The sequence below is a fragment of the Myotis lucifugus genome, unplaced genomic scaffold (assembly GCF_000147115.1).
Source record: "Myotis lucifugus unplaced genomic scaffold, Myoluc2.0 scaffold_61, whole genome shotgun sequence".
Classification (NCBI taxonomy): Eukaryota; Metazoa; Chordata; class Mammalia; order Chiroptera; family Vespertilionidae; genus Myotis; species Myotis lucifugus.
The window spans coordinates 1407619-1426645 of record NW_005871109.1 but is presented as its reverse complement, the minus strand read 5'-3'; the positions used below and the strand labels follow the sequence as shown (position 1 = coordinate 1426645).

General features: G+C 38.0%; 1 protein-coding gene across 4 annotated transcripts in view; it reads right to left on the bottom strand.

Moving 5' to 3' along the window:
- The window catches only part of BTBD10 (BTB domain containing 10), a 59800-nt gene that overhangs the window by 39259 nt on the left and 1514 nt on the right, over positions 1-19027 (bottom strand). For 2 of the 4 annotated variants that reach the window (XM_006089590.3, XM_006089589.3), the window contains exon 2: positions 3862-4017. The exons of the other annotated variants lie outside the window; for them this stretch is intronic. In XM_006089590.3, the coding sequence (XP_006089652.1) occupies positions 3862-3962 (101 nt within the window). In that variant the 5' untranslated portion in view covers positions 3963-4017. The remainder of the gene's footprint in view (positions 1-3861; positions 4018-19027) is intronic. 4 annotated transcript variants of the gene reach the window in all.

The window sequence follows — 19027 nt, the reverse complement described above, 5'->3', positions numbered from 1 at the left end:
CCAAATATTCATATGCTGAAACGTATTCCCCTCAATGTGATGGCACTTGCAGATGAGGTAGTTAGGTCTTAAGGGCAGAGCCCTCCTGAATGGGATCAGTGCCTTTATAAGATACCCCGAGAGATCCCTAGCCCCTTCCTCCACGTGAGAACACAGCAAAACGAGGGCTATCTGAACCAGGAAGTAAGCTCTTACCAGATACCAAATATGCCAGCACTTTTGAGCTTGGACTTCCCAGGCTCCAAAACCAAGTGAAATAAATTTTTGTTGCTTATCGGCCACCCAGTCTATGGTACCTATAATAATAAAAGGGTAATATGCTAATTAGACCGGACATCCTTCCAGACATCATTCCAGACAAAGCCAGGGCCAGAGGGAAGCCAGTCCGGGTGCCTGGTGCCTGCGGGCAGCCGGAGGGAAGCCTGCCTGGGTCCCAGGTGCCAGAGGAAAGCCGGGGCCGCAGCCGGGGAAGGAAGGCTTACTCTTGCACGAATTTCATGCATCGAGCCTCTATTCTATATATATAAAAGCCTAAGCAACCGAACAACTGGTCACTATGGCGTGCACTGACCACCAGGGGGCAGAGGCTCAATGCAGGAGCTGCCCCCTGGTGGTCAGTGAACTCCCACAGCAGGAACGCCGCTCAGCTGACCGACTGGTGCCAGAGGCAGGGCTCACGGCTGGTGAGTGCCGCTCAGAACTGACTGGGCGCGAGCCCACAGCAGGCGCAGCAGGGCCGGGATGAGTGGGAGCAGCAGGCAGGAGCAGCAGGCAACACTGGACTGCTGGTTTCCGCCCGATCCCCACAGGTCACACTGAAGAACCCCACTGGTGCATGAATCCATGCACCGGGCCTCTAGTACTATTATAACAGTATACCTGAACAGACTGAGACATTTACTTTTTGTAAATTTAAATTCCCCATTCTATTTGAGATGGCAATGTGCCCATCTATATTTCTCAACTTCCCTCATCCACAAATGATCATATGACATAGTTCTAGCCAATAATTTATAAACAGATGCCTTTGTGGAAATTACTAAGAAATTTAATTTCCTCATATAAATAAAGTCCCTTTCCCATTGTCCCCTTCTACCTTCCTCCTCCTCCTTGCCTGCAAGGTGGACCTGATAGCTGATGCTATAATAAGCCATCTTGTGGTCATAAGCAAAAGGAAGAAAATAAAAGATTTTTGACCCTAACATCCTTAAGGTACTAAATCTACATCAGGCATTGCCTATGTGGAATTCTTATGTACAAGAAAAATAAACCCCTAACTTAAGTGAATGTTTAGCCTGTTTTTTTGTGTGTGTTTTTTTACTCAGACATCGCTAAAATACACAAAATTCAAAAAAAGGATGTGAGTAGGCAGAAGCATAGGTGAAACAAAATCAATCATGAATTAATAACTCAAAGCTAGAGGTGGGTGGGTTCATTATGACTGATCTTGCCCATCATACATAGGGATTCATTATGACTGATCTCTCTACTTTATATGTATTTAAAATGTACCATAATAAGTTATTTAAAATGTACAAATCCTAGCTCTGCCATTTACAAGTAGAATAGCCTTGGGCAATTTATTAACCTAATTCTTTTGTCAAATTCAGACAAGTGATACTATTCAGAGAACTCCACCTTCAAATCCGGTCAAGATAATCTCCAGAAGGTCCCTGGAAAGAATGTCCACCATCTACCTAATCATCCAAGAATTAGCTCAAGTCTCATTCTTAACCATTCAAGCCAACACGGATTCCTTCTCTGAACTCTTATCTTACCACTTGTAGTGCGGGAAACGAGTTAAGTCGGCTCGCGTGAATTGCGCATACTCCGCGGGAGCCGTCTTTAACTCGGTTCATATAGATTTGCGGTGGAGTGCGGGAAACGTGTAAACTCGGGCCGATTGTAACTGCGTATTACCAAATATTTGTTTGTAATCCACCCTTTTGGTGGATGGAACAAAACCAAAAGACAGAGCCATCTTATATTTTGGCGGGAAATTCACCCGCACTCCAAGTGTTACTCTAACTCATTACCATAGTTTAGTGCCCTACTATCCTCTAATTGTTCCACATGTGGTTATTAAAGCATCCCGTGATGATACTCTGACAAACTTCTGAATCTCTTTTGAACTGAGAAAAGGTTCTCAACAATATTAGCTGATTGTTAGTATTTAAAACTTCTCAGATAATTAATTTACTATCAATTAAAAAAATGCTATATAAAAAAGTCAAATTGTATATTTTTTTAAAAGTATCCTAAATATGTTCCTAAGTACACAGAACAAGAGGTCCCTAAAAGTAAGCTATTTTCCCTTAGGCATATTTTCACAAATGAGGTTAAAATAAGCTCAAAGGATTTCATGATCTTTTCATTAAAAAAAAAAATCAATGTATTGGTATTTATTTTCTATTTATCATTATATTTTCACTTAAACAACCAATACTGTAGCAGTGTACCTAAAAAGAACACCAAAAAGGTACTGATGCTAGATATTAAAAGCTATGTTACTGAAATAACAGCAATGAAAAAAGTATCATTAATTTTTATAAATTTTTCCCATTGTATTTGCTTTCATTAAGCAAACAATTTATTTTCATCCTGTCACCACTTCATATATGATGCACTATTATACATCAGCGAGGAAAAAATATTAAGAACTAGGAAGGATAACTTTCAACTCACCAGAAAATAAGCATACAGCATAACAGATATAATAAATACAGCCCCACACTTAATGAGATAAAACCTGTATCTCTTTAATCTCAAATAATTATCCATGTAAGTAGGACAAAGATAAAGAACTAGAGCCACAAGGTGAAGGGGGCAGACATACACACACACATACACACACACGTGAAAAAAATGAACCAAAAAGCACTCATACCATTGGTATGTACTTATAAAGTCAACCTAACATTTTCATTACATATATCACCATATCGAAAGTCCACTATAAAGTTAGACATCTTGTCAGGGGACTTAAACAGTACCAGTCACTCATATTTTCTAGCTATGTAACATACAGTTTAAAAGTACCTGAATCATTTCTTTAAAATTACAAAATGGATTTCAATATCACAGCATTTTTTAATTTTTTTAAGAAAGCTGATATTATTTATCAACATCAGGAGAATTTTACATTCATAAGTTAAATGTTCAATATCCCCTAATATTCATAAAGCACAATATTCTGAAAACATGTTTACATGCAATAAACATGCAATAAATGTGAAGTTTATGAGCTGTTAATTAGCACCTTAAAATATCAGATCATAAAGTGTTCTAAATGAGGTGTTCCTTATTAAGCCACACAGCACAAAATGAAAACTATAAAATTATAAATGAGCTGAAACTTTTGAAATAAATTTTACTTAATGCATTAAACTTTAAATAAACCCAGTAGAGTCACGGCATAAAGACTGCTTTTCCCATTAAGATCACGATGACTACACAATATAAATTCATAGTTAAAAATGTATGGAGGCAAAGACTGTCAAGAGCCTATAAATTATTATATATAATCTATACATAATGTATTCAGAAAATGAAATAAATTCCTAATAGAGTTTTAAATACAAAACACTTAACTGTCTTGCCAGAGTTCCCAATTAAATATTTCATTTATTCATGGTGTTAACTAAGGAGTTTTAACATTACATATTTACAAACAAATGAAAATTCAAATAAATACAAATATAAGAAAATTGAAAGGAATATTCTTCTAAAAAGTTATTTAAGGAGAAATACAAATATTTGTAATATTTTGTAAGCCCCATCCTCTGACAGGACTTGTCACAACCAAATGCAGTCTGGTTTTTATCAAAGCTTTGATATGTGAAATACTTATTTGATACCTACCTTGAATGTTTATAAAGTTTACGAGGTCTACTATGCAATTTCCGATCCCAATTCTCTGGATCACTGGAGTTACTGTCATAAGGATGAGGGCGTCCTGCCATCCCAGTTCAAGCTTTCTCACTACTGCTCTGAAAGCACACATGTAGCACCCAAAACCTACATAAAAAAGTAGTGTTGACCTTTAAGTCTATTCCATGCAGAATAAAAGAGTCACAGAATTTTAAATACTTTCAGGCATTACTGTGACATTTTTTTTTAAAGTGATATACAAGATTAAAAATACTAGACATATAAAATACCACAAATTAGATTAAAATAAACACCAGAAGTCTTTTTAGATTCTTTTCATTTGATCTTTGTATTAAATTTGCTACCATTCTGCAACCGTTTAATAATGTGCTATTTAGTAAATATGTTTAACTACTATCTGTGTACATCACATTTCCAAGCATCAATATAGTAGCAAAAAAGGCAAAAACAATTCCAGAAATTGATTCTTTCAGATGAAATTTCACTTAAAATACATTGCTTAATACTGAAAGTTTAAGATGCTTAACAAAGCATCTAGTAAGACCAAATACCAATATTGTTATTTCTTTAGCCAAGTTAAAGACCTTGAATAGAAATTCCCTTGAATGGAAATTTAATATTTTCCCCAAATAAAGCATGTAAGCATCCTGATGTTTCCTTATAGTGCAATTACCACAAAAATATTTTATCAATACGATTCATATATTTTATGTCTTTTCATATGTGAGGTTTGTGACTTATTTGTACAACAGACGTATGAAATTATAAGAAAACTCAATACCCTTACAAAATACCTGGACTAAGCACTTTAAAGTATATTCACTTTCCAATTTAATCTTCACAATCACCTTACATGTAGGCATTATAATCTCTATGTACATAATAGAAAATAGTCTCAGAAGTTTAGCAATATTGCTAAAGGTCACAATGCTTATAAATGGCAGGATTATAAATGAAAATGAGAATTTATTATACAGAATCTTCATCTCGAAAAATGCTCTGACTAAAGTATTTTATTTGGAAATAGGTCAGATTTGACATTTAGAGATTGCAAACACCAAAAGAAAAACCAAACATAATTAAACAATTTGAACAAAGTTATGTTAAGTCAGACTAGAACCAAGGTTTCCTGATACTCCTATACCTGTACACTTTCTATAAACTTTTCCAAGTTGGATTTGATAGAAGTGAGGAGGAGATGTGCATAAAAGTCAAAGGGAACCCAGAATTAAGAAAAGACTGTATTTTCCTGAGTTTTATAAAGTATACCAGTACAATTTCACACACACAAAAATGGCAAAGATAAACTCATTAAAATTGTAAGTCTATCTCAGAACTCATTAAAAGAAACCCTTTCGTTTTAGAGAAACTATTTTGCTATGTTTATGCTTTTTTCATTATAGTTACTTAGTACTTTTTTTACAAAAACAATTAAAAATCTTATAAGTGACATATGCAATACTTTCAACAATAAAGAATTATCCTATATAATAAAAGGCTAATATGAAAATCGACTGAACGGTGGTACGACCAGTCACTATGATGTGTACTGACCACCATGGGGCAGATGCTCAATGCAGGAGCTGCCCCCTGGTGGTCAGTGCGCTCCCACAGGGGGAGCGCCACTCAGCCAGAAGCCGGGCTCATGGCTGGCGAACGCAGCAGTAGTGGCAGGAGCCTTTCCTGCCTCCACAGCAGCGCTCAGGACCCCTCAGGAGATGTCCAAGGGTGCCTAAGCCGGCAGTTGGACATTCCCCAGGGGGTCCCGGACTGCGAGAGGGACCCCCCCCCCTTCCTCCAGTGCATGAATGTTGTGCACTGGGCCTCTAGTTTTAAATAAATAAAAATACAATTATTTTTAAACCGAAAAGAAAATCTTATAAGTGAACATTTTAATATAATAAATACATAAATAAGTAGGTAGATCAATGAAATAAAAATAACAGAAAGGAGAAAGGAGAATAATTACATAATGGCTAATTTGAATCCTAAGCAAGTGTCACACAGTTCATTTGCTGAATAATACTGGAAAAGAAACCTATTTTCTTAAGGATCGCTGAATAACTGAAAATCATTTGTGTATTAGGTGACATAAAAACTACAAATTATTTTGAAAACAAAAAAATTCTCAAGCTCATTTGAGTTTTTAGTTATAAAAATAAAAATATATTTACTAAAAAGGAAAGTTTTTGCCCTGACGGATGTGGCTCAGTGGTTGAACACTGACCTAGGAACCAAGAGGTCATGGTTCGATTCCCCATCAAGGCACATGCCTGGGTTGCAGGGGGCGTGCATGAGGCAGCCAATCAATGCTGTTTCTCTCTGGTTGATGTTTCTCTCTCTCTCTTCCTCTAAAATCAACATTAAAAAAATAAAAAAGAATCTGTAGAATGATATTTAGAGCATTTTCTCCTTATTTCATAGGTCTTCCAGTAAACTATTTCAGGCATTAACATTTCTTTACAAGAGTATTTTTTCTCCTCCTAACCCATACCTATAACCCTATGAATAAGATAGACACAAATGTCCATTGAGAGAAGGATCCTAAATCATGGGATGCAGTAACTAAAAAAATATAACCATGAGGAATGGATAAGGTAAATTCAGATTCACATTTTCCACCCTTTTACAGTGGGTGGCACATCTAGCATCAGGGAAATTCCAGTATGTCTTCATAATCAATCTTATTGAAATTAACAAGCATGTATTTTACAGCCAGCCACAAGAAAGTAAAGAATGTTCAGATAAAGGCTATCAAAAAAGAAAAATAAATTGAAAAATCACATTTCTATTTCATTTGTCAATAAAACTTGGTTATCACCATGTGAGAGCTTTCTCTCTGAAACTATTGTAATTTAACCTACTTATGAATAACTGGAAAGCAGCAAAAGGAAGGCCAATTAGTATAGGCAGTTCATTTGTGCAGGAACCTGCAGTTTAGATGCATGCTCAGTAAAGTTATGAGTGAAATAGGGAAGGTACTCATAAAGAGGACATCTGCAATACTTCCAACAATAAAGATAAAAAAATAGGGAAGGTATTTGTTTGTCAGTCACACCTGGGAACAGGCCATTGCCCAGAATAAGCATGGCCACTGCAAGCAGAGAAAGATGAGACATTTAATCTCCTAAACAAAGGAGTTCACTCTTGTGCGCTTGGCACTCTTGGGACTCTTGTTGCAGGGGACCTGCTAGCTTGGTTCTCTCTGAATTTGCCCATATGGCCCATAACTATACAGATCCCATCAACTGCAACTAGGCTAAACCAGACCAAGCTCCACCATGGAATGAAAACTTTGAACATGGGCTTTTCATCTAGCTCTACTGAATCCCCAGCTGCACACCTTCCAGGACTGGATTAAGGGAACTGGGACTTTTCAAACCCAGGGATATAATTTTACATCAATAAAAATCACTCATCTTCCCATGTAAGTCTCAGAAAATTATTTTTCTCAAAATACCATAAGGACCTCACTCCCAACAGCAAACGGAGAAAAACCATCCACACATTTCTCTGATAACATCCCCACTCCTCACTCTCAATAGTCTGGAATACAAGCATACTAAAAACAAATGAAAGTTGGAGATATCTGAAAATAATATGCCTGTGTTTGCATATACATGCTAGTGAATTTTAAAGGTTATCAATAAGCTATACCTATAACTACAAATACATAAAAGGCAAATCATACATTATATACTACTTTGAAATGTCTAATGATCTATTTTAACCACTCTTTCCCATACTAAATGACATTATATTGATCTTATTTCATTCATTCAAGCACTTATTGAACACCTACTACAATATGCCAAGCAACTGACAAGAGGCTGAAGCAAGTCAGACATTGTTCCTGTTCTCAAAAAACCCACTCTAGTGAGAGAAAAGACTCCACCAATGGCTCCATTTACCATTTCACCCATCTCTCCCTCCTACCTGGATAGTTCTTATACTGTTACTCCACCCTGAAGTCATCCATGACGTCTCGTTTTCCCTACAGCAAATCTACTTCAAAATTTTCTTCGCTTCCCATTCATAAAGCTACTTGCCTTCATTTAAAACCCTTAACAGCCATCAATAGGTCTCCTGGTTGACCTCTTTACCACCCTTCAATTCTGTATTTGCTCTGCTGTAATGAGAATTACCTTTCTAAAAATATTTAATGGCTTTCCATTTCCTCTATCTAAACTCTTTACCATTAAAAAGTTCCTTCAAAATCTGACACTTGGATACCCAATGTCTACTTCATATTAGGCAAACTAAAGGTTTTTATTGTTTGGATCTTGTAATTAACAAAAAAATAATTACTGGACTATTAAAAACAAAGTTCTTAAAAAATGTCATAGAACATTAATATTTTTAGGCATGATTAAAAAAAATAATATAAACTCTGCCTGGCTGGCATGGCTCAGTGGTTGAGCGTCAACCTATGAAACCAGGAAGTCACGGCTCGATTCCGAGTCAGGGCAGATGCCTGGGTTGCAGGCTCGATCCCCAGCAGGGGGATTGTTACAGTAGGCAGTTAAATATTAACAACAGAGCAGAGAGCAAAGGAACCAGACATCTGATTAAGTAGAAAAACACAACTTTACAGTCACCCCACAGGAGAAAACATCATCGTTCTGCCAAACAGAACAAAACATCAAGTAGGGCCCCATCAGTGTGGCTCAGTGTTTGAGCATGGACCCATGAACCAGATCAAGGTTCAATTCCCAGTCAGGGCACATGCCTGGGTTGTGGGCTCCAGTATGGGGCATGCAGGAGGCACCAAACAATGATTCTCTCTCCCCCTCTCCCTTTCTCTGAAATCAATAAAAATCCTATATAATAAAAGCCTAATATGGTAAGTGTCCAGTCATCCAGTCATCCTTTCAACCAATCAAAGCGTAATATGCTAATGATATGCTAAGGCTGAACAACCACTTGCTTTGACATGCACTGACCATCAGGGGGCAGACAATAGACCAGTCAACCAGTCACTATGATGTGCACTGGCCACCAGGGGGCAGACACTCCGACCAGTAGGTTAGCTTGCTGTTGGGGTCTGGCCAATCAGGACTGAGTGAGATGGGCCAGACATTCCCTGGAGCCCTCCTGTGGTCCCTCCGTGGCTGGCCAACCTCCCATGTCCCTCTCTGACCCTGATGGTGCACTGATGGGGTCCCTCGGCCTGGCCTGCACCCTCTCACAATTTGGGACCCCTCGGGGGATGTCAGAGAGCCAGTTTTGGCCCTATCCTGCAGGCCAGGCCGAGGGACCCCGCTGGTGCATGAATTTGTGCACTGGGCCTCTAGAATTTTTTTTTTTTTTTAATTTGAGTAGGCAGGAAAGACAGCTTTACAGTCACCCTGGGGAGTCCACCTTACTAATGGGAAAGGGGAAAAAGGAGAAAATGGCAAGGGAATTCCTTTTACTAGGTGCATGGGTAGTAGAAGCAAAATGAGGAAGCAAAACTATGCAGCATGAGCAATAGGAACCAAAATGGCATCCATAAAGGGGGAGGGCACAGCCCCAAAAAATCCAGGAGATAGTTTAAAGTAACCTGACAAGCTCAAGGGAAGTCCTGCATGGCAGTCTTGCAAAATCAAAGACTTAAAGTAGCCACAAAGTATGGTCTGAAATTAAACTTTAACAAATCGCAGTTATGCTGGGTAGTTGCCTCCCAGGCAGGTATCTTCCCTGACAAGGTCAACCTTTACCTTAACTGAGCTTATTGTCTTTTTGCATGTACGATAACACATTATTAAAATGTCAGGTTAACTTCTAACTTCTCTTTCTTCCAGACCCCTCAGGGCACAACCAAACGCCCTGGGAGCCAGAACAGATACCACAAATTATTTCATTGTTATCATGTTGACTGTTAACTATCCTGTACCCACCTACAGAAGTGTCTATCATTTTACTCTTTATCCAATCCCAGAGGTCCCCCCCACCCCACCCCCTTTGTTTTCTCCCACCTCTCTTATCTATCACCAATGGATTCCATGTAACCCACCTATGTCTCCTCCTTTGATTGCAATGTATAAAAGAAGATGAAAAACCACCGTTCTCTGGAGCATTATCCCAATCTGTTGAGATTCTGCTTCCTGGCAATTGTCAAAAGTCTGGCTCAAATAAACTCACAAAAATTATTTACAGGTTTGAACGTTTTTATGTTAACAGCATTATAAGTGAAAAAAGACAGACTCAAAGGTTCCATACCATATAATTCTGTACAGTCTCAAAAAGACAAAAAAAAACAACTATAAGGATAGAGAACAGAGCAGTCATGGGTTAGGGTTGAGGGTACTACTACTACCCAGGGACAGCACAAGGTAATTTTTTTTTGGGGGGGAGGGGGGGAAATCATGGAACTATTCTGTATCTGGATAGTGGTGGTATGCCTTTGTCAAAACTCATAGAACTTTACACCAGAAAAGGAATTTTATTGAACATAACTTCAAAAAGAAATTTAAAAAAAAAAATCAGAGATATCAAACAGATTAGAGGTATCGAATACATTAGCATCACATAATTACACCACTTTTTGATCAAAACCCCAAGTCATACTACCCCCATTACCATCCCAAGCATACTTAACCAATAAGCTATCTTCCCATTGCCAAAAATTACATACAAAAACTTTTGATAATGAAAACTGGTAAAAACTTTTCTACTTCTGCCACAATAGTAAGTGACTAAGAGAAAATATTTTGGAATCAGATAAAACTAGTTGTATGACTTTGTACAGGCTTCTTAACCCCCAAGACCTCAATTTACTTAAATGTGAAATGAAGAAAATAACACAACTCTCATTACCATTATTTTATATATTACTACTTTAACTTCCAATCAAATTGTTGCAAAGAATAAGACAGGATACTGTAAACAACACAGTGATAGGCACATTGCTGACTTTCTTTAGACCACTGAATATAAATTTTGCATATTTCATTAGTACATTCATCACTTTCTATTTGCCTTTTGAAATCACAGAATTCCTAAATAACCACTCAACATTAGAGCACCTGTAATGTGCTAGATGATTGAAATTAAAAAATGAATATGCTATCCATGTCCTGGTTTAAAAACAAACAAACAGGTAACTACCATATATGCCAGCATGGTTAGAAGCAAAATATCAGCACCTTTTCTACCAAAAAAGTTATTTTTCCACTAAATGCTTCATTTTAAGGAATCTAATATTTCTTCAGATAAAATACTTGCTCACAAAGGAAGACTCTCAATATTATAGGTAGTGTTCCATTTTATTTTTTTAATATATTTTATTGATTTTATAGAGAGAAAGGGTGAGGGATAGAGAGTTAGAACCATGGATGAGAGAGAAACATTGATCAGCTGCCTCCTGCATCCCCCAAACTGGGGATGGAGCCTGCAACCAGGAACTGAACCATGACTGCCCGGTTCATAAGTCGCCTCTCAACCACTGAGCCATGCCGGCTGGGCTACATTTTTATAATTACTTAAAAAACCTACTTTTATAAGTAACTTCTGTAAATACTTACTATAAAACAATTTTTAAATCAATAAGCATTCAAGGCTACTGCTAAATAATATCATTCACTAGGGAAGGAAAGATGATCAAAGATATCATACCACTTTTCTTCTAAAATGACACTATTTCCCTTTCTTAATATGATTTGAGTTCAACTAACTTGAACAGCTATACCAAGCATGTCAAACTCAAAGGCTAACACGTTTAAGTTTATGTGGGCTGCAAAAAAAACAAAAGCTTCAATTTTCATAGAAACGTAGTTTTATCTTGATAGAGACATGCTGAATACAAAGGGCTGAAATAAATGAGTAATCGTTAACATAAAATAGAACATTTTAATAAAAATTAATATTTTTTTCTTGAACATTAACTTACCAGACATTGAATAACTGCACAAATAAGCATAACGCAAATAGACCTATTTTTCTTGTTCTCCGAAAGTGAAATATTTCCTGTTGCGCACACCAAACAAGTCAGGCCAAGACTAATGACGTGGTAACTGGCTGCTAAAATATTCACTGCTAGTATTAGTGGAGAGAAATGGTGCGCCTGCACGTAAGGGTGATGAATGCAACACGATTATAGTAATCAGTCATTAGCAAACGTTGTAGTTCGTTATTAATAATTATGTATAACAGGATATTGTAAAAATTAAGTTATGAAATTTTTATTAAACATTTCTTACATACCGGTTATATTGGCTGGGCCGCAAAAATATTCGTTGTGGGCCGCATGCAGCCCGTGGGCCGAGAGTTTGATATGCTTGAGCTACACCTATATATGTACATAAATAATGCACAAAGCCCTAGCTGGTTTGGCTCAGTGGATTAAGCATCAGCCTGGGGACTGAAGGGTCCCGGGTTTGATTCTGGTCAGGGGCACATGCCCAGATTGTGGGCTCGATCCCCCATGGGATTACTCATCATTGATGTTTCTATCTCTCCCTCTCCCTTCCTCTCTGAAATCTATATAAAAAAAAATTCTAAATAATGCACATATACTTTCACACCAGTACTATGTATATACTACATACACACAAAAAATAAAAATGAAAAGAAGTTCTATTGTTTTCTTCACATGGCACAATGAACAAGTTTTTCATACACTCCCAGAAGTACATGCAACCCAGTAGGGAGATCACTGGAATAAACCACTCAGAATCAGGAGACTTGGAGACCTGCTTTCCCACTAGCAACCAATATATTTTATCAAAATCAAGTAAGGGGAGATATATGTCATCGGTTTGGTTCAAATAAGCTTTTTTGTTGTTGTTGTTAATCCTCACACAAGGATATTTTTCCACTGATTTTTAGAGAGTAGAAGGGAGGGGGAGGGACAGAGAGAGAGAAATATCGATATAAGACAACCCATCAATGATTGATTGCCTCTCGCAGGCACCCTAACCAGGGCCAGGGATCAAGCTTGCACCTTGAGGTAGGTGACCTTGACCAGACTCGAACCTGGGACCTTAAGTCCCCAGGCCAACACTCTATCCACTGAGCCAAACCGGGCTCAAGTAAACTCTTACAAAATAAAATTTTTTTTAAGTCAGGTAAGGGAAGGCTTAATCTGAATTTCAGTTTTCTCTTCCAAAAATTAGAATATTAGTGAATTTCAAAATTATGGTTTTATAATACCACTAGTCTCTAATAACTAAATATTCTTTTAAAAGAGAAACCCTAGCAATTTGGACAGTTCAACAAGAAGGAAACAATAGTGCCCCACAGTTACTCATCTTACAGGAATTTCTTTAAGCAAACTAAATTAACAAATGAAGAGCCAAAAGGATGGAACAGATTGTATTGCTTGCTCTCTAGATGCGAGAAAAATCAAAGCAAACTGCCCCAAATGAAATAATTACCTTTAAAATAATTCAGCACTATTTGTATGACCATCCATGAATTTTTTAAAAATTATAAAAATGTTCTGTTGCACAATCTTGTGCCCAAGATTCTTCTTCAGTCATCTGGGCTTTAAGATTTATTTTTAAGATGACATTTAATGTAGCCTACAAATAGAAAACTCAGGATAGTTTTCTACTTATTTGCTACTAGCAATGGCAGTCAAAACCCTTAAAGGAAAATAACCCAAATAAAATTAAAATGGCTTTAGTCCTAAGAATTTTTCGATAGAAATATCCAAATAGATTATTTTTTAAATGCCACACCTTCTCTCTCTTCCATCTATCTCCTTCCTTTTTCTACTATCCACCTGGCATTCAAATTATATAGAATACCAGGTACCAATCAATGGAAGCCAACATGAAAACAAGAAAATGAAAAGGTCTATTGTTCAGTATTGACTAGAATTTAAAAAAAAAAAATCTTTGTAACTGACAATGGAAGAGTCATACTGGCAAGGCTGTAAATTCTACACTTTAAATCTGTTCCCTCTAAATGAAACAGCTACATGTAAATTTATTTGATATATGTGTTTTCAGATCACTGGCCAGAATTCCATTTTCTAAGAATAAATCAGAACAAAATGTTAACAAGTTATACTTATTTTACTATTTACATAGCACTTTTATATATTTTATTTCATTTCATTCTTAAACTCTTAACAATTATGTTATATCTCCACTTTTCCTGGGAGGAAATAAAGGCTCAGGAAGGTTAAGTAACTTTTATGTCATAAAGTTAAAAGTTGGCTTTAAACCCAGATCTAAATGATCCCAAATAAGGTATTCCAAGCAGAAAAGTATGATTACAATTTTATTCATAGTTTCTAACCAAGTAATATTACAATCAGAGACTCACTATGACCGAATCTCATCCCCAAATACTGTTAATTTCAGTTTGTGACAAAAATACTACTAGATCACTCAACTACAAAGATAAAGATAAATATCAAGTAATCAGATATTTTACATTTTAAACAGAAAAATAAACTATTAAAGATAAAGAAAGATGTTTTTACATGGAACAGCTGACGATTTTCGGGGGGGGGGGGGGGTGAGTGGATGGGTGGGCGTGATTAGGGGGATGTCCAACTGCCGGCTCACAGTCGGAGAGCCCTTGCTCCTTACCACCGTCCACTCACTGCTCACCACTCAGATCACTGCTCCTTAGCGCTGCCTCAGAGGCGGGAGAGGCTCCCACCACCACAGCTGCACTCACCAGCCATGAACCTGGCTTCTGGCTGAGCAGTGCTCTCTCTGTGGGAGAACACTGACCACCAGGGGGCAGCTCCTGTGTTGAGCGTCTGCCCCCGGTGGTCAGTGCACATCACAGCGAGTGGTGGTTCAGCCATTCGGTCAATTTGCATATGAGGCATTTATTATACAGGAGGATATGCATAGCCCATGGACACAGACAATAGAGTGGTGAATGCCTGCGAGGGGTGGGTGCAGGGTGGAGTGGGGGGGAGGGGTCAATGGGAAAAAGAAAGGAAACATCTACAATACTTTCAACAATAAAGTTAAATATATATAAAAGAAAGATGCTTTTAAAGGCAAAGATCGCTTTCAGCATATTACAATCTTCAGAAATCTACTGTGACTTAAGATCACATATTTGACATAAAATCTTTCCTCTTTTCAAGTACAAGAGTCCCCCTCCCTCCCTTTATCTGCAGTTTCGACTTCCATGGTTTCAATCACTATCCAGTCCAAAATATTAAATGGAAAATTCCAGAAATTCATAAGTTTTAGGTAGTGTGATGAAACCTCTCATCATCCTTGGGATGTGAATCATCCCTCTGTCCAGCACAACCACACTGTATACACTACCTGCCCATTAATCAGTTACTAATAGCCTTCTTGATTATCCAAGTGACTGTATCTTGGTGTTTGTGTTCAAACAACCTTTATTTTACTTAATATTGGCCCCAAACTACAAGAATAGTGATGCTGGCAATTCAGATATACCAAAGAGAAGCCATAAAGTACTTTTTAAGTGAAAAAGTGAACATTCTCAATAAGAAGAAAAAAAACTTATGCTTAGGTTGCTGAAATCTACAGTAAAAATGAAATCTTCTATCCATGAAATTGTGAAGGAAAAAGAAATTCATGCTGTCACACCTCATACTGCAAATGATGGCCACAGTACATGATAAGTGCTTAGTTAAGATGGAAAAGGCATTAACTCTATGGGTGGAAGACATGAACAGAAAACACGTAGCCAGGTATGCACTTGCGCACGTGCGTGCGTGCGTGCGTGCGTGCGTATGGTTTGTTACAACCTGAGCTTTCAGGCATCCACTGGGGGTCTTGGAATGTATCCCCCTAGATAAGGGGGGACTACTGTACTCATCTCATTGTATTCCCACAGCCTGCAACTAACATTTGCCAACCTCTTAATCCTCTCCTAGAAAGCATCTCTTTGAATGCTGATTGCTTATCTTCTATCTCTGAATTCTATATTACCACCTGCTTAGCAAGGTAGGTCACAGTTTCAAGGATGCTAAACTAAACCACAGCAAACCAACATTAGCTTGACCCCTCATAAACATTCTATCCAAGAAGATTAAAAAATTCTAAGTGTATTAATGAACATCTATAACAACCTTTTCCTCCATTACGATGGGTTCACAACCAACCAAGAAACAACGTAATAAAGGAGTCAGATGAAGATAAAAATATGGCTGAAACCAGTGACCAAATTAATTTCAATTGTAAATTAAACTTAGAAGCATTTGCTTCTTCCTCACAGGGTCCAGTCTGCTCAAATAAATCTACCAGTTAGAGTAATAAAGAAATGCATATCCTAAGAATTGGGAGCTCCAAAATAGAGCCAGAAGGCACTGTGCAAAAAAGCATACTCAATTCCTCCTAACCTCATTTAATTCTCCCTTAGGAAGCCATCTGAGGGGGGTATAAAGAAGGGGGAAAGATACTTATCAGAAAGAACTTCCTAGTTTACAAGTCATGGTAGAAACAAGCAGAGAGGAAAATGATGGCTCCCTCTAAACAAATATAACCTCCATAACTATACAACAAATTCAAACATAATCTGCTCCTGTTTCACTTCCTATACCAGAGAGGCAGGGATTGGATGAAAATATTAGACTAGCTTGACCTGTAAAGACTAGGCTAAAAAAGAAAATCAAGGCAGCAAACTCCCCAAAGTAGTCCTGGCTAAAAACTAATGTTCTTTGTATAGCCTTTGCATTAGTTATGATCAATCTAGTCGTAAAAAGTAGAGCTCTTTGTAGAACTGCAATGTAGACAGAAAGGTATTTAACCATTTTATCTTCCTTTTCAAAACTCTTTCCCTCACCTAGCCTCCTTTCTCACCCTTACACCCCAAAAGAAGACATTGACCTTGCCTTCTGCATCCTACAGTCCACTTCTTTCTTAGGTCTGATCTCTATATTCCCATTCCCCACAGTCCGACTAAGTATGAATTAATTAAAGTACTTCATACTAATAAGTAAATGTGGCTTAACCCACCATGGTTCAATTCCACAAATATTATTAAATTCTACTATATATATAAGGCACTGTGTTTAATTTACCAAAGTACAAGAAAAAATACTTTAATTCAATCTTTTAATGGACAATTAAGAGAGACACATGAGTGTCTGTTTCACATCACACTCTCCCATCCCTTTTCTTTCCATCCTGATGACCCTTCTCCCCACCCCCCGACCCCACGAGTCATGGAAGAATTTCCAAGGATTCAAAATTGCTTCCAGTAACAGTCAATTAGTGGGAAAATGTGGATGGTATAGCAAACATTAAACATTCAAAACCATAGCTGAGTAGAAGAGGGTCTCCTGGATTTAATTTTACATATTAATTGCAAGTACAATTAAGGGCTTCTCAATAAATCAATTTCCTTACAAGATACCTTTAATTTACCTCTGCTCAGAACCCTGAGTTATTAAACCATAAATACTGAAAGTTTTTTTTCTTTCGGTTATTTCCAGTTAAAATGTTAATAAATAAGATCCAGCTGGCATGGCTCAGAGGTTGAGCTTGACCTGTGAACCAGGAGGTCACAGTTCAATTCCAGGTCAGGGCATTTGCAGGCTTGACACCAGTGTGGGGAGTGCAGGAAGCAGCCAATCAATGATTCTCTCTCATCACTGATGTTTCTATCTCTCTCTCCTGGATCTCCCTTCCCCTCTGAAATCAGTAAAATAAAATCAATGTTAATAAGGACCAGTTCAATTTGCCCTACTTTATTTAAAGGTTATTAAACTCGGCTGTTAAACTTATCTAGTGTTTTGTTTGTTTGAATCCTCACCAGAGGACATACTTTTACTAATTCTAGAGAGGAAGGGAGAGAGAGAAACATCGAGCGGTTGCCTCCTGCAGTGTCCATACCAGGGAATAGAACCCATAATCCTTTCAGTGCACAGGACAACCCTCCAACCAACCCAGCCACCTGACCAGGGCTTTTTTCATTAGACGTGACATTTTTCTCAAGTCCTCCTAGGTTTGAATTCCAAACGAATTGGCATACTTGCTTTAAATCTTTTTTTTTTTTTTCAGTTGTGAACTGTATTAATTCTCACATATATCAGAGGTCCTAAAATGGAGAACAGGATACAACTACTGACAGGTTTGGGTTTGGTTGGGCCACATGAAGCTATTTTCAGGTGTTTTAATTCATGGTCAATATTTTTTTAAATCAAGAGGCTTCAAGCAAAAATCTAGATTTCCTGTATTCTCTGGCCCCATATTCATGTAGGGCACTAATCAAGTGGGCCTGAGAACTGGATGTCCCTCTTAGATGAAAAATAAACTCTCTACTGCATTTCACTCATTTTCATTTTCATCTGCCTAGTACCTGAAGGCATGTGAGTTTGCTATTCATAAACAATTTCTTTGAAAGGGTGCATATTTTCCACACTTCAGCAAGTCACCTAAATGTAAAAAGCCACAAAACAGACCATAGCAGTTTGCAACTTCATAGTTAATTATTTTAAAATTTCATAAGGCTTAGAAGGGTGAGAAAGAAAGAAATTCAGACTGCTGGAAGGGTGGAATACAGAAAGTAAAAGGCCCACCTGAAAGCTTTTTGGGGAGTGAGGAAAAACAGGTGGAAGAACTCAAAAGGATTTCTGAGACACCCAAAGCTTTTCCTGATTGAACACTACATTACTCCACGGTTCCTCTTACCAGCTCAATGCTTCAGGCCCTCCCTTCCTGCTTTCTCTTTCTGTATAACCAGAGCAGTTAGGTCAGAAACTGAGAAATGTCAGAAACATTTATGAAACACATTTAGACCTTAAAAGTAAGTCTCACACTTTTTTAACAGCTTTAATCCACCATCAAATCCTTTCCCAGGTATTTTCTACTGCTTTCTGCTTTTACTGAAATGATAACTTGCGGCCTTCATTTTCAATGCCTGGACTTCAGTCCTGGATGGGCTATCCCAGTGGTCGGCAAACCGCGGCTCGGGAGCCACATGCGGCTCTTTGGCCCCTTGAGTGTGGCTCTTCCACAAAATACCACGTGCAGGTGCGCACATACAGTGCGATTAAAACTTCGCAGCCCATGCGCGGAAGTCGGTTTTCGGCCTGGGCGAGTCTATTTTGAAGAAGTGGCGTTAGAAGAAGTGGGGGGGGGGGGGGGGTGGTCAGTCGGTGGGGCGACACAGCACAGGCGGGCCGGGATACGCAGTGCGGGGCCGTACATTGTTTTGAGGTACCTTCCCTGAGGTCGACCCCTTCCAACTCTCCCATCCACAC